Source organism: Megalops cyprinoides, chromosome 24 (assembly GCF_013368585.1).
Source record: "Megalops cyprinoides isolate fMegCyp1 chromosome 24, fMegCyp1.pri, whole genome shotgun sequence".
In the NCBI taxonomy this organism is placed as follows: domain Eukaryota; kingdom Metazoa; phylum Chordata; class Actinopteri; order Elopiformes; family Megalopidae; genus Megalops; species Megalops cyprinoides.
The window spans coordinates 7,130,107-7,150,841 of NC_050606.1; the positions used below are offsets into that span (position 1 = coordinate 7,130,107).

A 20,735-nucleotide genomic window follows, 5' to 3' on the forward strand; every position below is an offset into this window, starting at 1 on the left:
GAATCAAAATTAAAGTACTGGCAAGGGATTTGGAACAGAGGAGTCTGGTATGAGTTTCAGGGTGTGCCTGAGTGTGTTTGTGTTTGTGTTTACGTGTGTGTGTGTGTGTGCGTGTGTGTGTGTGTGTGTATGAACATGTACTTACAGTGTGTGTATGTGTGTTTGTGTGTGTGTGTGTGCGCATGTGTGTATGTATGTGTGGCTGTGTGCGTGTATTGATAGTGAGTGAGGATGTGACTGTCTGCACACTTGCATGTATTTGTCTGTGTGTGTGTCTATGTGTCTATGTGAGTCAGTGAGGGTATGAGTGCCAGTGAGCGTGTACGCATGTGTGTGTGTGTGTGTGTGTGTGTGTGTGCGTCTATGTGAGTGAATGTGTGGCTGTTTCTCTGTTTTGGGTGTGTGTGTGTGTATGTGTGTGTGTGTGAGTGTGTGTGAGTGTGTGAGTGAGTGTGTGGGAGCAGGTGGGAATAGTGTGAATGTGTGACCGGGTATGAACGTGCTGTCGGTCAGAGCACACTGCAGGTCACAGCCCCACCTGTCTCCCGCTGATGGAGGCCATCTCGGGGTGCTCGGCGGTGGGTCTCCGCAGGCGAACCTGCCTCTTCCTCCTCCCGCGTGACGAGTACACACCCTGAGACCCCAGTGCGGAGGGAAACCTGTCCATCGGCGTGTGCCTGTACAACAGACAGCTGCAGCCGGGACAGAAATAACACCGGAGCCAGACCATTAGCACTGTCACTGGCACAGTAGAGCATGCTGCCCCTGGCACACTCAACTAATCCGCTAACAGGACGCTAACAGGGGTGAGTACAGGTGAAGCAGACTCACTTTCTGCTGTGGTTTTCTGCTGTGCTCAGATAAGAGCACGCCTCCGTAATCTTATCTTGCAAAATCGGAGCTTCGTAGTAACTGCTGGGCAGCAACACGAGGTAGTCCTGGGGAAGATTTGTCAGACAGCACACAAAACGCATTTTTTCACGCTTGGCCAACGGATTATACATCAACAGTTTAAGCAAGTGTTTCCGCACTAACGCCTTCAGGGTCCCGTTAAATTCCTTTCTTTGACCTGTCCCTTTTGGTTACTGCATCTTAGCACTTTTCAACTGAACTAATCCCCTGGGTCACTGCTGTTTCGAATTCTTCATTGAATTGGGGCAAAGGGAAATTTGTGTTCAGTTTGGCCAGCACATTCCCTCTATCCCCCTCCTTTCCTTCATCCTGTCGTCTTTTACTCCCTATCTTGTTCCCATCTCTCTCTCCTCTTCTCTCTTCTCCAGTAAGCAGACCATACCGGAAGAGGTTCTAGCCCTCAATGACAGTTTTTCCATCCCAAATCCCAACCCAACCATTTAGACAAGAATTCACAATCCAGGATTCAGAATTCAAGGATTCTGATCCAGGATCAGTTGTTAGGGTGATGCGTCTGCCTGCGGGACTCACCAGTAGCACTCCCTCGGCCCGGATGTGAATCGCCCACTTCCCAGGAACCAGAGGGAATGCTTCCACAAACCCGTTCCCCGGGACGGTGAGGAAGGCAGGTGTGGCAGTGGGTGGGAACACCACCTCCTTACTCTGCCCTGGCCCTGCCAAACACCAGCAAACACCACAGTGTCAACTGATATCATAGCACACAAGGGTCTGTTAATGCATCTACAATACACACTGCCAGCTGTTTTAGTCTCTGTATTCATCACACAGGGGCATATGCCAAACGGTGTTAGTGCTGGGCGAATTACAATGGGAGGCGTTAATATTATTACATTTATCGTGCAGCCATTGAAAACATCAAATGAGCGTGGAATGCTTGGCTAATTAATACGCTCTTGTATGAGGACAAAGAGAGGGAAAATAATGTGAAAATATGAATATTTAAATTAGAGGTGTGTGATTCATTTCAAAATAAAATTAAAAAGAAAATGCAAAGCGTGTCAAATAGGGGCAGCAGCGTAGTATACTGGTAAGGACTCGTAACCAAAAGGTTGCTGGTTTGATTCCCCATTAGGGCACTGCTGCTGTACCCTTGGGCAAGGTACTTAACCCAAAATTGCCTCGGTAAATATCCAGCCGTACAAATGGGTAACATGTAAAACTGTAATCTATGTAAGTCATACTGAGTAAGAGTGTCTGCTAAATGACAATAATGTAATGTTATATTGGACTGACATCAGGCAAACCTTGTCCACAGGAAAGATAATATCTACGAGGGCCATGACCCCTCCTCCTGCCGGTTTTTCGGGGGCTGGCTGAGCCTTACCTTCGGCACCCCGGACTAGGGAGGCAGTGACGCGACCGGTCACAGTCTCGCCGCTGGGGTTAGCGAAGCGCAGGACCACGCGGAACAAAGAGTGCTTTCTCTCGTCCACATGCACTGTTACTCTGACTTCACTCTGCAAGAGGGGGGGAAGCCGACAGACAGCTTACGGCCGAGGCGGATGGGAGGTTAGGCGGGTCTTTGGAGGAGACAGCGGGGCGGGCCATGCGACAGGACAAGGGGGCAAGAGGGGAGAGGGAGGGCGGTGAGCCACGGGCCAAGCACAAGGGGGGGTATTTTTGGCGGTGAGAGAGCAGGCCATGACACCGTCACTTACAGTCACAGCAAGAAGGAAAATGAGCCTCGTCAAGGATCAATATCCTGCCTCTCACTGCCCCACGGTGGGGGGAAGGGGTGGAGTAATGCAATACAATGTGGTGGGGGCCGGGACGAGCCACATTGAGTGACAGGACCACCTCTGGCTGAGAACAGACAGCGTTAGGACCCAGAGAAAAAGTACAAACCTTCCCTTATGAAAAACTGCATATATACATGTGTGCGTATATATACATATGTTTATATATGTGTCTATACATGTGTGAATATATGTGTGTGTATGTATGCATGTATATATGAGTGTATACATATACCTTTGAACTGTACTGTTTTTCAGTACAGTTTTCCTGTTCAGATTTATTATTATCTTTGATTATTCACAGTGATCCTAAGCACAATAAAAATATAGTAGCCTCTAGAAAACAAAAAATATTACATGTGTAATATAAATGTTATAATACATTTATTTTTGAATACATGCATGTCATTAATGGTTACATGTTATTAATTCTGTGCTTGAGTTGTTGACCTCTCATTTGAAACCATGTGTGCTTATTACTTTTCCATAAGGGCTTTGTATCAAGGCTTACCAACCACCCAGAAAAACAAAAAGCCAGTTGTGAAGCAATACAGAAAATGAAACCACCACAAAGGAATGTGACCACACCTCACAGCACATAATACACAACACAAGGATTTCATTAACACACTGTACACAGAAAAGGTTGTTTCAACTAATCAGAACTAATAACAAGATATTTTCTACAGCAAATGTATAAAACAGTACATCAAAGCAATTACAAACATATTTCCCAGTGTAGTATATACATAGTAAAAAAAAAATTACATGACAGAATGAAAGAAAAACAAAAGAATGTAATGACTATATTTGCGGCTTGTTTCTTGTTTTGACTGATGTTAACTTATTCCTCTTTTTCATTAGAAGGCAGCCCTTTTCCTTTTTTGAGTGGCGGGATTGAGTTCTGCAGTAATGAATTGCTCGTGGAAATGAATACTCTAAACCTGCTGAGTCTTGCACCCACGCTTTTGTGCTAACGGCGTTTCTACAGGCCATGCGTTTCCACACCGCCTCACCTGAGAGGCCACTGGGTGCCATGACGCTCTGATTGGATTTCAACACACAGCCACAGAAACAGGAAGGCAGAAAGGGGAGCGAACTGGACGAACTTCACGGCAGACCAATGAGTGACATGTGTGGGTGAGTGCGTGGATGGGTGAGGGGTGGGTGAACAGGTGAACATGACTCACCTGAGCAGGGGACATGGTGGCGTAGCCCCTCCAGCTAAAGTCTGGAAACTCCTTTGGGTCGTACCCAAAGCGTACGGGCCTGCCGTTAGGGGTGATGCCATCCTCCACCTCGTATTTCATATGATGGAGGTCAGGGAAATAAAAGTTCGTCTCCGGTCTGGGAGGTAGGGAGGAAGGGAGGGAGGGGAAGAAGGAGCGGTGCAGAGGGAAAGAGCAGGAGAGACCCACTCTTTCAGTCTCCTTTATACTCTAATTGTCAGGAACAATTGTAGGAGCCCCTGTGTGCTGCACCGCCTACAGCGTCGTGCCGCTTTGATAGAGGTTTCTTTATCAGAGGCGCATTGCATTTCAGCACACCATACTTTTAACACTGTGGACCTCTCCTCTGCAAACGCCCCCCGGAGCTCTCAAATGAACTGATCTGACAACAAAGCGGGCACTTGAGATGACTGGATGGAATCTGAGCTGCACTGTGGTGTGGAGATGAAAGAATGTGACTTTTAGCCACAGCGTCTGCATTAGGTATGAATACATGTCCGAAGTATTTCATAATAATCATCATCATCATCATCATCATCATCATTGTCATGAACCCCCTTCCCCCTCCACTCCTTACTGGGTGCAGGTGCGCCCCTCCACATGTTTGCGGCACTGACACTGTCCTGATGGTTCGCTACAGCCTGGGCTCACAGCCCCGCCCACGTCACACTGGCAGCCTATCAGCAAGAGAGTACAGGTGTGATGTACAGCCCTGTGTACACTTAATCCTTTTAATGACTTTTTATCCATAACACGGTCCACACAGGTAATATAACGTGCCATACACACCCATCTAAAGGAAGAAACTCCTAAGAACTTGCACATATGAACTGAACAGAAATTAGCCAGAACTGCTGGCACCTTTGTTTACATAGGGTGTGAGATCGCTCATTAAACATTACTTATTACTCCAAAAGGAGCTCACCTTGGCAGCCAAAATAGTTCTTCTTCTGCAGCAGGTAGTAGCCCTCCTTACATGTGTTGCAGGTATGGTCGCAGGTATTTGGCTTACAGTAGCACTCACCATTCTCCTAACACAGGCATTGAGACAGAGCAACGAGGGAACTTGACTTGTAAGATGAAATCTGTGGTTGTAACCTTGAGCGGTGAACTTAACCTGGACTGTTTTTCTAAATATCCACCTGCCTAATTGGGTAGCATGTAAAAATGCAAGTTAAAAAGTCAAGCCGCTAATCAAATAGATAATAATGGTGTAACACAGAAGATCATAATAAAGCAATGGCATGATGACTATCACATAATTGCTTTAAGGTGAGTTTGAGTTAAATCATTTTGATGTTGTTCACAGTAAAGACACAATATTATTCATCACATTTATAAACCAATGGAATATGAACAACACTGCATGAAGATTTTATTTCAGCACCATTTTTTAATGTCATATAAATCGACCTCATTAAAATGTGAAGGGGTTATTACTCAGTTTCAGATTCTCACCTGTTTGCATTCCCCGACTCCACTAAGCGTACCTTTTCCATCACAAAGGCACTCTGTGGTGAAGAACAGATAGAGATAGAAAGAGACAGAGAGGGAGAGAGAACGCGTGAGAGAGCAATGACCACTAGAAGCACAGGAGCTTTGCTCTTTTACACGGACAAAATTCTGCACGTTTCAGAGCCGATTTACAGGCCGCAAGATCAAAGCCGCAAACAGCCTCGCTGTCGAGCTTTCGATGCGGCCAGAAACAAACGCATTCTTAGAATATTAAGAGGGCTTTTCCTCCCTCTCTCTCCATATATTCTCCTGGCAGGCCTGGCGCTGATAACATTCTTGCAGGAGGGCTGTAACTTTATACAGATACTCAGACAAAGGCCGAGGTTGTTCGCCGCGGGGTGCTGAAGAGAGCCGGGTCCGCGCTTTTTGGCGGGGGTGGAGTGGACAGGCCGGCCTTCACCCTTTTGCCCGTAGAGCCCATACCTCTCCTGCCTGGTCCTGCCCAAGCTGTCAGAGCAGAGCTGGCCCCCATGCTGATTTACGCTCCTGACTGACGAGTACAGCGGCTCAAATGTCACTCCCGACACCTACGCGGCTCGCACACAGCGCAGATATGCGTTTAACGGAAAACCCCAGGGAAAGAGAAACGAGGTGGAGTCCACGAAGGCCCGAGTGCAATGCAGATGGAGACAAGGAGGGATTAGACTAAAGCATTTGCCTGTTTGCAATGCCAGCAGCTCTGGAGTTTGCCAGTGGGTTATTGGAATCTGCTGAAAACGTGGAGTTTGCGATTTGCGACAAGCAGGTGCTGCATCATAATGAGAGAGTGGGTGCAAAAAAAACCAACAACCCAACCTAATCTTTTTTGCTTTCATTTGTGAATTGTGCTGGAAGCTGTAAAATGTGAAAATAACAAAGTGTAGAAAATATAAAACAAGCACAGCATTGTCAGAGAAATTCAAAGCTCCCTGCAGCTCAGCTGTGGCTTACCAGCTTTTCCAGGTTCTGGTGGAAAGGCAATGAAGCCATCGGGGTTCTAAGGACCCACTGTCCATATTCTAAATGATTGGGCTTTACGATGGACCTGTTGCAGGTCATAAAGATGCAGACTCTAATTTCCAATTGGTAGGCCCAAGCAGCTGTTCTGTTCTAAAGACTCAGGCTCCAAACTGGAGCAGACTGGTCTATGCAACAGTAGGGTTCTAAAGACTAAGATTCTAAGCTCCGGTAGATGGGCTTACCTGTGCAGCCGTTGGGATTCTCAGGGGACAGGTTCCAAAAGAGAGGCTTGCATCTGTCACAGAGGGGGCCTTCTACATCCGGCAGACAAGGGCAGAAGCCCTGTATCAACACAACAGGAAGTCACTTACCAGACAGTTTAGGTCTGCAGTGAAATAACTTGTGTAGTAATGGCCTCGTGTTTCATTTTTCCTCCATCTATAAAGTTATGACCCGAATAACCTTGATGCATAAACCGGAACTTGTAAAGAGGAATGGCAAAATATGTTCAACCTGTGTGATTTTTGTGACTTTTTTTTTAAGATCTTCTGGAAAATCATAAAACAGTAGGGAGAACATTTTCAACATAATATCGCACTCAGCTAAATGAATGAAAGAAAAAGAGTCAACTGAGGTTCAATATGTCAAGCTGGGTTTTTTTTCTAAAGGAAGGAAGCCTGTTTTCCCCTTTTGATTACACACCGTATCACTTCCAACAGGAAAAACCCGCCTTCCTCCTGAATGTCAAGGAATTATCAACGCGAAAATGCACACGCACAGCTAATTTCCTCATATTAAACTAAGCTTGCAGCAACAGGACACAGTCAAAGCACAGAGAAGCTGCTTACTGAATTTGGGTCCACTCTTCTCAGGTCTGTGCCCACAGGATTACACTGGCTTTCAGGCACTAAAATGGAAAAGAAATCTCAATTAGGGCTGATTCTGTGGCATACATGGAAAATGACTTCCACACAACATCCTATGACTGAATACATGCTATTAGACTCTTTTTACCTAACAGCATGATATAGGTATGTGGCTATCAAGGGTAACTGCATTATGAGTAAGGCACTATGTGTATTCTATAGTTTGAATAAATTTATATTATTATACTATATTATATTATATCATATTATTCAAATATAAAATATTTTAAAGTTAATTATTATTGTAGTATGTTTACATTTTAGCAGCATCTTTCAGCCAAATTCTTCATCACAGCTTATTCTGTACTGTTTCTATTTACCTGCTGTTTCTGTTAGCCCTATCAAATGCATTTAATTTGTTTTACCATTATGGCTTTTTAAGTTGCTCTGGATACGACAATCGGCCGACCAGGTGACTGACTGACTGCCTGACTAGATAAATAAAGAATGCAAATATCCACTCGGTACCTCCGCACTGGGGGAATCGGCCCCCCTGGGTGCATTGGTCACAGCGCTGTCCCGAAACGCCGGGCCGACACTGACACTGCCCAGAGGCCGGGTCACATGACACATCGTAGGAGCCCTCCCGAGAGCATTGACAGGCTGGGGACAGAGAGGGGGCACCGCTGCTTAAACATCACCCCCACTGTTATAACACTGTTATAAAACATACCTCACGTGGCAAACTAAATAAGCACACCCACTGAAAAAAGGCAGAGAGCTTTTAGGCAGATGTGGTTACATAGATCTATATAGTAATAGCAAGAACAGTGTGAGTAACACACAGGTGAAGCTGGTATGAAAGTAAAGCGGGTCACCTGCACAGTTGGGGTAGCCATAGTAACCAGTGGCACAGCGTTCACACTGGCGTCCTGCGTAGTTGCTGTGGCACTTGCACTCGCCTCCGGGGCCACAGACCCTGTCGGCCACGCCCACTCCGTCACATCGGCAGACTGAGTGAAGGGGAGGAGAGAGCAGAGGATCGTGGGTAGAGTTCCTAATGCTTGGGTGGACATTTCAAAAATTAAGAGGCTGAATGACAGGAATAACAGCAGACACTGTAACTGCTGTTGTCTATGTGACCTCTGTGAGGTTCTGTGTGCACGTTGGGTGACCTGTGAACCAGGGGCCTGCTTGTTTGAATCAACCAATCAGTCGGATCCTGGATATAGACTCTAAAATATTTTTCTGGCAAAAACATTGCTACAGTTATGAGGCACACTGGAAATCAAAATTGGCAGCACACTTCCAACTATCGCTTCTCATGTAAAATGAGGTCCCATTACGAGCTGGTCAGTGATGTAATCACAAAAGGAGATCAGAACCCAGTACATGCAGACGCTCATTACCTTTGGACTCTGCCACATGCAGAATTTGATTCTCATGCATCTGGACAGATGGCCAGGTTCCCAGTACATTTATGTGCGATTAACTTGTTCACAGTAGTTTTCCAGGAATAGTTTTAGAGTACGTTGTGGACAAATGCTGGCTTTGATGAAAAAAAAAAAGCAACTAGAACTGGTATGGCACCGATCCAGTAACTAAGGATTTAACAACTATTTGTTTCTGTGTGGTGTCTCCTCCCATTCTCGGCTACGTGTCAGATCTTTGCCGTTATTTAATTAGGTTGCTCAAAGGGGCAGCTCAGAGGTGTTGCAACGTTTTCCCCTGACCTCATGCTGCCATAAACTGAAAGCTCTGACTAAACAACTTAAAAGTTAACATGACCTTCAATTTCTTACTCTCTTAGGGCTAAACTGTTTTGACCTTTAACTGAATCCCCCTGAGTTTTGCCTTCTTTTGCTATCATTATCATTTCCTTATCTGGCATGCTTCTACAGAGTGATTGCATTTTTGACTATTATCTTTTTTAAAGCTGGATATTTAGGGGAGTGGTTCAGGTTATGTACCTTGCTCACGTGTACAGAAGCTGTTATTCATAACTCCTGTTCATGATTCCTTGATATGGCACTAGGGACTGAGTCCACACTGTTGGACTGTATCTGTATCGTTGTGGCCTACTTAGCCTTGGTGATATCCGAGTAGCATTCAACCTTTACACGTTTAAAACGGTGTCATACTGAAATCTCAATATTATTTTTCCATAACAGGTCATTTGTAACTCTGACAAAAGCTTCCTATCTCCAGCTAGTCCATTTTTTCACAAAGTGTCACCTTAGGTTACAGTAAGTGAAACCCAGTTATTGTTTGTTTGGATATGCACTCATAAGCCTTGAAACAGCTACTGACTTGGGGCATTTCTTAGGTTTTTTTAATCAACTATTTCTTGACTATTTTCAATATTTTACATCTATTCTCTAGCTGCAGTTAGATAATACATGTTAAATGATAGCTGTGAGGTGAGATATCATTTTATTTCCCGTGGGGAGTCCAAAGAGCCTTTTACATGACTTGTGAAAGAGCTGCCATGTCATATTGGATTTGCACTGTGCGCAATGTGGATGACAGAACAGGAAGAGGGCGGATCCGAGCTGCTCACCCTGACAGTTCGGGAAGGAGTGGTATCCCGGGCGACAGCGGTCACACTGCGGCCCCTCCACCTCCGGACGGCACAGGCACCGTCCCGACGCGTCGCACACCTCCCTGAGCGTCCCCTCGGGGTGGCACGGACACCCTGGGCAGGACGGGAAAGGACAGAGCGCGCTCAGGGACACCGGGTGCACAGGAAATGCACAAAAGGCGACGTACTCGGGGCGAGCCGACTCCAACGGTACTCCTGGGGGCTATTTCCAGGAGCGCGGTTTCTAGATTACCGCACTTCACCCCGCTCAGTAGCTCTGGGTTCGTCTGATAGTGAGGGAACAATCAGAGACCGCTGACTGACGCATCCTTCTGTTTGACCGTGGCGTAATGTTTAACCCCGCCGGCTTCCGACCACGCCCAGAGTCTGCTGAGACAAAAGCCAACCCACCCCCACCCCCCCCCACCCCAGGCTGCTCACTCTCGCATGGATCAGCAGACTGCTCTAATTGTTTGCACAGCCTCTGCCCAGTCCTGAAAACCGCTCCAAAGGTCATAAATGAAATTCTTCCTCGGTCGTGTCACTCCCGCGCTGAATGCCCCCAACTGTTCATCCACATTCCCCCCAACAAACAACGAAAAAAAACTAACGATTTCGGCTGGGGAGGACCGAGAACCTTTCATTTTGTGAAAATAAAGGTCAAACACTCTGTTGTTGGGACTTCCCTTCCAATGCCCAGAGCAGTAAGAACACTGGCAGAGGGAAGCTAATGCTATTAATAGAGCCCCCCTCCCTCACCGACACAGTGCAACGGTGTGAGTGTTCGCCACATTCCAGTTAGCTGACCAATGACCTCATGGGAAGGCGAGCTCCAGCGTTAGCGGGGACAGAGCACGGCATGACACGGCCACACCCAGACTGGCCCTGCTTCCTCCTTTTCAGCTGGCCACGCCCCCTTTTTACCTTGGCAGTTGGGGTAGTTGAAGTTTCCCGGGGTGCAGCGGTCACAGAATCTGCCCTGGAACCCGGGGCGACACCTGCAGTTCCCCGTTCGGCCGTCGCACACCCAGTCCGCCACCCCTGGGCCTCCACACTGGCATGCTGGGTGGACAACAGAGAGGGAAAAAATAAGAAAGAAAGAGAGACTTACATCACACACAACGCACATGACACAACCTGCATTTAAAACAGGTCAAAGATAGTTGGAAAACAGAAATACACACACACACACACATGTGCACACACACACACACACACAGACATACACACACACAGTTCTGACGAACAAGCACTGAAACAACAGGATATATATCATACTGCATACATTGTGGAGGAAAAAAAAAACACAGCACACAAAAAAGAAATACACAGGAATGACAAGGACACAGCAGACAAGGAAAACAGAAGGATATTTCCCCACTTGTATTTACTCAACTATGCCATTCTACGTAACCGCATGTTATGAAATACTAACAATATTCTTTCAATACCCTATCCTATCCAGATGTATATAAAACATAAACAAAATATAAATACCCCCATAAAGGCACTAGAAGAATGCATGGAAATATTAAAAAATAATGCAAGATAAAATGGCACCACTCATACTGCCCACAAAATGAAAACAGCTGTCTTTAAAGTTGGTCTTTGTCCAACCGGCTACTGCTTTAAACCTAACCGGAGAGGGGGAAAAAACCTGATTTAATTTGAGAGGAATTTTTCCAGTTGTCTCTATTGCAGTACCGTGCAATCGTGACCCAGACCTCACTCATCTGGAAACAATGCGAATTAAGAAAATCATTCCTGGCTAAAAAGTCACCATATTTGGTTAATCTGTACCAAGCAAACAAAGCTGTCGAGGTTTAAACAGCTCCTCTGGCCACAATATCAAGAAGAGAGCTTTAACTGGGGTCGGAGAAGTACATGATACCCGGAGAAGTACATGATACCCGAAAGCCTAACAAAGACCGACGTTTGGCCGGGATAAGGCGGCAGTTAATTGACAGGCTCGGACAAATTTTGAGCACGCAAGCCAGAGCAGCCGTTGGCATGGACTTACGCTGGCAGTTGGGTGGTCCGAAATATCCCGCAGGGCAGGTGTCAGGGTCTGAGGGGTGGAGACAGGCACAGTGAGATGTTCACTTGTGTCAGCACAAAAAAAAAAAAAAAAATCTTAATGGGAGGTATAATCTGAGTAGCTAGGACTAAGTGACTCACGCTATCTCTGGAACAGGGACATGACCCCACCCCCCTGCCCAAAGCATCAATATCACTTTACTTTCTTCCTCAGTTACAGCTTCACACAAAGACATGCACACATTAATGGCAATGTTCTGTATCACACCTCTGTAAGCCATCGGCAATCACAGTTTAATGGTTAAACTGAGCACTGCTGTCATCCAATTATCCTCGAGACATCAGGCGCACGTATACATCTAATTGGACCATGGCCTAAACTTTAGTGAAGAAGTTGAAAAGCGTTTGAATAATAAAACCCAGGTGAGCATTTAGTTGGACGTGCTGTGACACGCACCGGTTTGCGGTGGCTGCTCCGATTTATACACGCTTGCACGTCCAACCAAACACTTTCCCTTGGTTTTCTTTTCCACCACCCCATCTAGGTGCCTTTAAATAATGCCTCAGCTACAAGGCAGACAGTCAACGAGAGGGTGAGCGTCAGTGAAAGTTGCAGGAGTGGCCATGCAATGTGTGTGCTGTGCACTGTCAGACACACTTACCCTTGATATCTCCTGCAGGGGATTTGGTTGTCGACGTAACGGGGGCAGGATACGCTAATGACAGGAGGGGGAACATCAACTTTAAAACCCACATATGGTGATCATTCAGAGCATCGCTTCAGCGGCAGAATGAATAATGCTAACAATGCTAAACACAGTGTGAGTGTGAGGGAGAGAGAGAGAGTGCAGTGTGAGTATGAGGGAAAGAGAGAGTCAGAGAGAGCGAGAGAGAGAGAAAGAGAAGGAGAGAAAACAAGAAAAGAGAGATACAGAGAGACAAAGAGATGTGATGAGGATGGAAAAGAACACAAGAGGCACACACAAGTACTACAGTGAGTCACTCAGTTTTATCTCCCCGTAATGGTGGCCATATGATGATCTCATACACTTAGATGAAAATCTCAGAAACAGATTAGCATTCTCTGGTGGTTCCCCTGCACAGTTAAGGACAGTCATAGACTAAAGCAGCGTTTCCCAACCCTGCTCCTGAAGGCACACCGTCCTGCATATCTTCTATCTATCCCTGCTCTACCTACCTGACTGAACTCATCAGTGGCACTTTTGATTAGCTGAGCACACCTGATTTTGTCAAGCAGCAAGGATACATAGAAGATATGCAGGACAGTGTGCCTCCAGGAGCAGGGTTGGGAAACACGGGACTAAAGACTTAAAATAACAGCCATTGCTTCAGCTAGGTGGGAATTCACCTAGAAAGTTTGTAGCTCTGCTGTTTTTTTTTTTTTGCACCATCATTTCTAAAAACAGAATCAAAACAATTACTATTTTAAGGATCAATAACTTACAAAATATAGTAACATAGTACAATAAGATAATATTACACTATATATTAAATTATATAATATTGCAGTATTACATTATATATAGTTTCTATTCTATTCCATCTCTATAGTTTCTATTTTGAAACTGATCCATCTGTGCTTACTGCAAGCTCAGCACCAGGAGAAAATACAGAGGGGTCCAATTTCAAATCAAAGGGGGGCACAAAAAGTCATAAACACTATGTAAACATCAGGATGTAGGGAGACAACTGGGGGTGCACTAAGGTCTGTGTGGGGGGTGCAATGCACTCCTAAGCACCCCCATAGCGCCGGGCCTGACCTAGTATACCACGATCCGTGGACACAGGAATAGGAAAAGGCCACTGAGTTTTCAGTTTCCATCAGTTCATCATGAGAGAGAGAGAGAGACGCTACCTCCGTTACAGCCCAAATAAGGGAGGGAAAATGTTACGTCACTGCTGCTCCAGAGGAGGCTCATGCTTGGTCTGGCACACAGATAGTGACTGTATACTTTGGGACCATCTCATGGGCCCCTATAAACCACTGTCAGTGTTGTGTTTTTTCCCTACATTTCCTCTCAGTACTGTAACTATGTCTGTATATGTGTTTGTGCTCTCATGGGTTTCCCATTCAGGCATTCACACTCTCATTCCAATCAATGTTATAATCATTTGTCATATATAATGATGTATTTATTGCTTATTTATTCCTTTATGTATGTGTTTTTGGACTGTTCTGTAATTATACATATGACACACACACTGTTCATCTTATTTTTATTCTGTGTGATAAGCATGGCAAAAATGAGCCCCTGGGAAAATGTTTGGTTGGACAACCCAGCACATACCTGGTGAACAAGCCTTACAAAGCAGATTTATTCGTGTTCAACACATCCAACCAAACCCTTCACCTTGGTTGCATGTTCTCGCAGAACAACTCTCTGTGCCCTTCTAGCATGTGACATTGAAGATTTGGTGTGGGGACCGGGGGGCTCACTCAGGGACATGTGTTATTCTTAGTTATTGTCAGCACTATACAGGGTACTCATAAAACACCATTCGCTGTACCTAAAAATGTAGTCCTGGGACCAGCAGAGTGGGCATGCACAGTGTGTCTATTCAAATGCCTTCCCAGCAAGTTAAACAAACAAGAAAATAACATACTCTCAGGAGGGGAAGAAAATGACTATCCTGATTTACTGCTCACGGCAGTGCTACTGATTAATGTCTGATCATGTTGACAATGTACACAAACACAAAGTATATCGTTTTGGGGCGCCAGCAGACATAGACAGTGAGGCTATGTTTAGCAGAAGCACAAACATTCTGTTGGGTTGTTGTTTTAAAGAGAAAGCAAGTCTGTTTTGATTGTAAACGCCTCCCTGCCCTGCCTGCTACCATATACTGACGCTGTCTTTGATTGGAGCACATTCTGACAAATCCTCATTTCAGGTGGACAATGAGTGACCGTTCACCGAGAATCATTCATGGCTGGTAAGGTCACTGCCTGATGGTGGCCCTGCCGCCAGAGGTGTTATATCTATGTGCCAGTGAGTTAAATCAGCTTACCAGGGAGTCAGTCAGAAAGAAATTCAGTCAAAAGGCCAACTAGCCAGTCATTCATCCGGTCAGTAAAACAGTTAAAATGCCAGCTTGCCAGTCACTCAATTAGTCAGTAATTTAGTTAAAAGGCCAGTCAGCCAGTCATTTGGTCAGTCAGTCTGTCTGTTAGTCAGTCCATCTGGCAGTCATTGTTTTTACTCATTCAGTTTACAACCAGTAGTGCATGCATTTTGCCTTTTGGTGTTATTTTTTTTCAAGTGAATTACACCTGGCATATCTGATGAAGGCCTAGCCCACATGGAGACTTCAAATGAGCATTTCAGATCCTGCAGATAATTTCAAAGTAGAGAGTCTAGAGTCTAGGACAACTCCAGCTGTCTATCCTGCCCTCTGTTATAACGGGATACGTACCGATGCACTGTGGAAATCCATAGTAACCGTCTGCGCAGCGGTCACAGTTGTCCCCGCTGAAATTGGGCCTGCAGAAGCAGCGTCCCGAGCCATCCTCACAACCGGCTGTGGTCCTGGGATCACACCTGCAGGCTGCGCACGCACAAACACACACACATCCACGCACATACACACACGTACACACACACGCACGCATGCGCACACACACGCATGCACGCACACATACACGCACGCACACACACACACACAGGCATGCACATGCACACATTCGCACACACACATACACACACGCACACACACACGCACACATACACACACACACATACACACACACACACACACACACACAAAGTATATGTGTGTAAGCACATGCAAATACATGCAGGCACACAAACAAAAATAGCACTGGTCATCTCATTTTTATCTCATCTCATGACGTCTCCTCAGACATCTTTTGGATATAGTGATTTCAGTATGAAAAGCCCTTATCAAAACCATCACCAAAAATGTATCTTTGAAGGCAGACCTTCAGATAAAAACGACAGATTTAGACTGCTATGATGAGCAAGACCCTGCATGCTGGTACAACAAACTAAAAAAAAAAAAAACATGGCCAATGATGTCATGAGAAATGTGTAAAATACTGACAATTTGGCTGGATGCAATGACACGACAAAATGGTGAGTGCCCACCGTCTGCGTTCAAACAAGTCAACAGCTTCAGCGTTTGATCCGTTTTAATCGAGTTAGCAGCCTGGTAGTCCTATAAGCCGGGGCCCTGGCCTCTAAATGCCAACACCTTTCAAAGACCAAACACAGCTGGCAGCTATTGATGCACCGAGCAACCGCCACATACTTCACTGAACGTGTCTGCAATGTAAACAATGCAGGGCTGACTGCAGCGTGTTACGACAAAGTGCATGCGTCTGTGGTCTGTGACTGTGCGGCGGTCTCTCGGCCCTGTAATGTTTTTAACGTGCATGATCGGGATTCGCGTGGGGGGGGGTTGTCATTTTGGAACCTGAAGCCGCGCTTGTTAAACCCTACCCTGCAGACATTTAAAGACTAATGTGTTGGTGGTAACGATCCTTTCCGCTAAGCCACGACAGCAATAAACAAGAAGCATCAATAAACACTGGAAGGCATTGTGAACATTACTGCATTTGCTAGGCTAGCGTGCTGTTGGCATGTGCTTCAAAACACAGTATGTTTCTGCTAACTCTTCCAAATAATCAAAAAAGCCAAACACAGTGTTTTGTCATTGTTTGGGTCTAGATGATGTACAGTGAGGCCAGTCAGGCTACTTGCTTCAGCAGGTCAGTGTGCCCCAAGGTGAGCAGAGAAGAGCCAATCAGGAGCGAGGAAGAGGAAATAGGGAGGGGCTTACGCGTGCAGGCGTAGGGGGACTCTGGTCGGACTCCGTGGGGCCGATAGAATCCAGGGGCGCAGCGCTCACAGTTCACCCCGGCAGTGTTGTGCTGAGGGAGAGGTCAAGCAGGTCGAGCTTTCACTTCATCAGCAATCCACGCCCCCCTCTCCAACATACACTTTTCACTTTTTCAAAATGACCTTTTGAGTTCAAGACAGTCTCAGGTACTTCTCTAGCACTGTCATTTGTGGGCATGCTGTTTCAAATGCCGTTAATGGTGTGGACTTGTTTTTACTTGTGTTCTGGCGGCTTTGCCTTTGACAGTAAGCCACAGTGCTCATTCTTACAAATTAAAAGGTAATGATTAGCAAAAAATCCATATTAAGTTTCAGGGTAAGGATTAGTTATATTGTTACACAAAAATGAATCTCTTTTTCATTAACAGAATATTCTGGAATAAAAATCTTTGTTTTCTGACTGTAAAAGACACTTTCTTGCAAGTCTTTTCTGTCTTCAGTGCTACATTTATTTTCTCACTTTAAGAACAAACTATCCATAATAATCTAGAAAACAAATAAAACTAAGAAGATATTTGTTTGAGAACATATCAGGAAATTGTACATAGAAATGTCTTGTTTTACCAGAAATAACTAAGCAGTAAGCAGTTATTGTCTCAGATTTTTTTTAATGGAATTTCCCTTGAATGGCAGTATGAGGCTGAATCCAATAAACTGTCAAAGAAAGAATGACTTGCAAGACATTTTTTGTCCACACATGCCTTTAATGTCACATCCACTAGCACAGATGTTTACAAAACTTAAAAAGATGATTTCAGAAATTCCAGCGAACCAGGAGAGAACAGGATCAACTCAGTGCAACAGTCCATGCACCTCAGGAACCTCGAGATGCCTAATCCTGGCATGTGAACTGCAATCTACCATAATTGCATTATATCTCCAGAAACAAGCAGGATGGGACCTACGTGCATATCACAGGGGGATATGTAATCCTGGCGTACTGTAACAGGAAACATGGGCATTAGCCCCGACACGACCGATCGCCTCATACCTGGCAGTTGATGCAAACGCCTCCTCCGTCATACTGGCCGTAGATGTTGAGACTTGCCCCTCGGCGCTCCACCTCCGGGTCGTAATAGCAGTCGGTGGCGTGCGAATGACACTGGCAAGCTAAGGGAGAATCCCAGGAACCAAAAACAGGCAGGGTAATCACACTAAAATAAAACTTTAATCTTCCACTACACTTGCCTTACTCTGCCACACTACGAGACAATGCACCGCAATGAGTGATGTTATTATTTTCTCATTTTGAGACCGACTTAAATCAAGACTGATGAAGAATTGTTAGGAACCAAAACACACAGGATAATCGCAGTAGTCACAGTTAAACATCAGATCTCATGTGTTTGTCTTAACATGAGAACACATAGCCTTTTCGTAAGCATCATAAGACAAAACACTTTTGCTCAAGCATTGAAAGAAAAATATAAGGAAAAAACTTGTATCAAGAAAAAAACAAGCCACTTTCATTACAGACAAATGGGGCCCAAATGCATTTTTTCTTAATCTTAGTTACAGCTAAGAAAATAGTTCCCATATGTCCTTCCTGCATTTTCTCCAATATAAATAATCTTAAAATAACTGTTTTCTTATGAGTACATTCATTTTGAACCTTTACGCTCTTGTCGTGAGCACAAGCGTGACACTGATAAAAGTGTCCACTTCTCCCTGTCTACATCTGAAAGAAAATATTCTTTGATTGCTTTCAAATCATACAAATTCAATATGTTTTTTTCTGGTGCTAGTCTAGCCCTTGGCAAGAGTTTTATGAGAGCATTTGAAACCATGCCCAATGGATTATTCCAACCATAAATTTATTGTATGCCCAATATAATTCTAACAGACGACATTGCTATTTTTTACGAATGGTAATTGAATTATGGTGGCAGGGTCAGGTTGTCAGTGCTGCTGGGTCCTTCCCAAAGGAGCAGGCATCTTGTCACCAGTCCAACATCTTTCCAAAAACAGCTGGCACAATGCTGACTGACTGCACTGTAAACTGCTCTGGTATTACAATAGCAACACAGTGCAGTTAATTCATCACCAGCTCCAGACAGTACATATACACGCAAAGGTTGTTCACAATAAATATTCAATAAGTCAAAAGGAAAGTGCAAATAATTCAATGCCAATTGCACACCTACTAGGAGGCATTTTGCCAGTCCAGTTACCAACCTTTACCAAACACTTGGCACATTCAAACCCTTTTCTTTGGTGTATTTTATCAGAGAAGGACCAAATTGCAAAACTAGACATATGATTAAATGACACATAGTACTACTAGTTCTACTACTACTAATACAACAACAACTACTACTCCTATTACTACTATGACTACTACCACTCAATAACTACTCTTAGCATAGTGATGCACTTATTTGGAAGAGCATCTGCTAAAGATGTAATGTAATGTAATGTACTACTACTAATAATAACAATAATAGTAATATCAACTTAAAATCAAAGAAAATTTTAAGCTGAATGGGTTTGTGGCCAAAAATCCTTACGTTGGCATTCGTTGGCACTGTCAGTAGTCGCCGCCCTCCATGGCTTCTGATTGAACCCCGGGCAGCAGCGGTCGCACGATTCACCGCAGGTGTTGTGCTGACAGTCACACTGCAGCCTGCAAAGGGATTTCACATGAGCACGCATCCTGCACTCACTAATCCTTTAACAGCTAGCGATTCACTGCTAACAATCTCTGTACACTGCTACTTTCTCTACTGTACGCTAACTATTCCGTAAACACCATTTCTGCTATGGTTTCTACTGCTGCCTCAGTGCATTCAGATGAGAAGAGAATGACAAGCGGGCCTTCTTATACAAAGTTCATACAGAATGTCTTGTGTCCATTCTTTATTTGTCATTTTACCAGCATTGCAATTGACAAACATCACTAATTGGGTTTTCTAAAATAGCCTTGTGCTCATCTCTTTGAAAATCGCCAGGAAACAAACATATGTTGTCACTTCCTCACTTCAAAACACACACTGCTATCTTTAGCATCTCAGATTCAGATGTTATCATCGGGCTTTTCCCCCCTTTTCGTCTGTATCCGCTAAGCTCCCATGTAATCCTTGACAGCAGCACAAAACATCCATTCACTTCTCAAAGGAAAAAATAAACTATGACAATAGCAACCACACAATAAAATAGGAAACAGATCAAATTAATCTTAGGATGGATTTTTTACTCTTTGAGGTACAATAAACAAGTATATCTCCCAATCATGTCTCAACCACATGGCTGAGGTATAACAGAGTTTTCACTGTAGCATTTTGGAAGAATGATGTATGGAGTGTTGCATCAACACAACAGCAAACACAAAAAGTGAAATGAGATGCAAAAGAAAATAGGAGACTCCTTGTGCCAGAGTAAAGAAGATAAGAAGAGAGATAACATCTTTGTCAGCAGGCTTGACTATAACTGCCATAAAATGGTTAAGGATATTTACCTGATACTAGAGATTTGCTGGTTTAAAGACTGGATGAGACACGGTTGCTGTGTCCATGAGCAGCAAATATACTGTAAGTTGATATCTAGCTGTCTAATTGGACCATGAGTAAAAGCATACGCAATGCAAGTCATTCTAGATAAAGGTATATGAGTGTAAAATATGAGTATAATCAGAGTATACCGAAACGGCCGTGAGAAAAGTTCATACCTGTTTGGGTTGTAAGGATTGCGTGCTCCACACACCTGTGCGTGACCATGACACATACAGCGTCCCCCAATACTGATGTCCTTGATGCTGTAGTAATACTGTCGAAAGAGAGAAGAGGGCAGTCAGGCGCAATAAAACCTGGAAACTAGCGTGTGATCAACAGTGTGGTGTAGTGGTAAGGAGCATGGCTTGCAACTGAAAGGCTGCAGGTTCAATTTCCCACTGGGGCACTGCTGTTGTAACCTTGAGCAAGGTACTCAACCCAGAATTGCCTCAGTAAATAACAAGCTGTATAAATGGATAACATGTAAAACTGTAACCTGTAACATGTAAATTGCTCTGGATAAGAGAGTGT

The 20,735-nt window shown here is 44.6% G+C and overlaps 1 protein-coding gene across 1 annotated transcript in view; it reads right to left on the reverse strand.

Annotated features, from left to right (window-relative positions):
- Window positions 1-20,735, reverse strand: part of LOC118771428 (laminin subunit alpha-3-like) — an 83,999-nt gene that overhangs the window by 38,856 nt on the left and 24,408 nt on the right. Inside the window, exons 6-26 of the mRNA XM_036519418.1 lie at window positions 20,381-20,478; window positions 19,224-19,339; window positions 17,708-17,826; window positions 16,658-16,748; window positions 15,272-15,403; window positions 12,499-12,552; window positions 11,820-11,867; window positions 10,724-10,861; window positions 9,779-9,913; window positions 8,097-8,231; window positions 7,747-7,881; window positions 7,201-7,259; window positions 6,595-6,694; window positions 5,357-5,409; window positions 4,824-4,929; window positions 4,476-4,575; window positions 3,860-4,016; window positions 2,258-2,390; window positions 1,444-1,586; window positions 832-938; window positions 539-692 (exon numbers count right to left, since the gene is read on the reverse strand). Of these exons, the coding sequence (XP_036375311.1) occupies window positions 539-692; window positions 832-938; window positions 1,444-1,586; window positions 2,258-2,390; window positions 3,860-4,016; window positions 4,476-4,575; window positions 4,824-4,929; window positions 5,357-5,409; window positions 6,595-6,694; window positions 7,201-7,259; window positions 7,747-7,881; window positions 8,097-8,231; window positions 9,779-9,913; window positions 10,724-10,861; window positions 11,820-11,867; window positions 12,499-12,552; window positions 15,272-15,403; window positions 16,658-16,748; window positions 17,708-17,826; window positions 19,224-19,339; window positions 20,381-20,478 (2,313 nt within the window). The remainder of the gene's footprint in view (window positions 1-538; window positions 693-831; window positions 939-1,443; window positions 1,587-2,257; window positions 2,391-3,859; window positions 4,017-4,475; window positions 4,576-4,823; window positions 4,930-5,356; window positions 5,410-6,594; window positions 6,695-7,200; window positions 7,260-7,746; window positions 7,882-8,096; window positions 8,232-9,778; window positions 9,914-10,723; window positions 10,862-11,819; window positions 11,868-12,498; window positions 12,553-15,271; window positions 15,404-16,657; window positions 16,749-17,707; window positions 17,827-19,223; window positions 19,340-20,380; window positions 20,479-20,735) is intronic.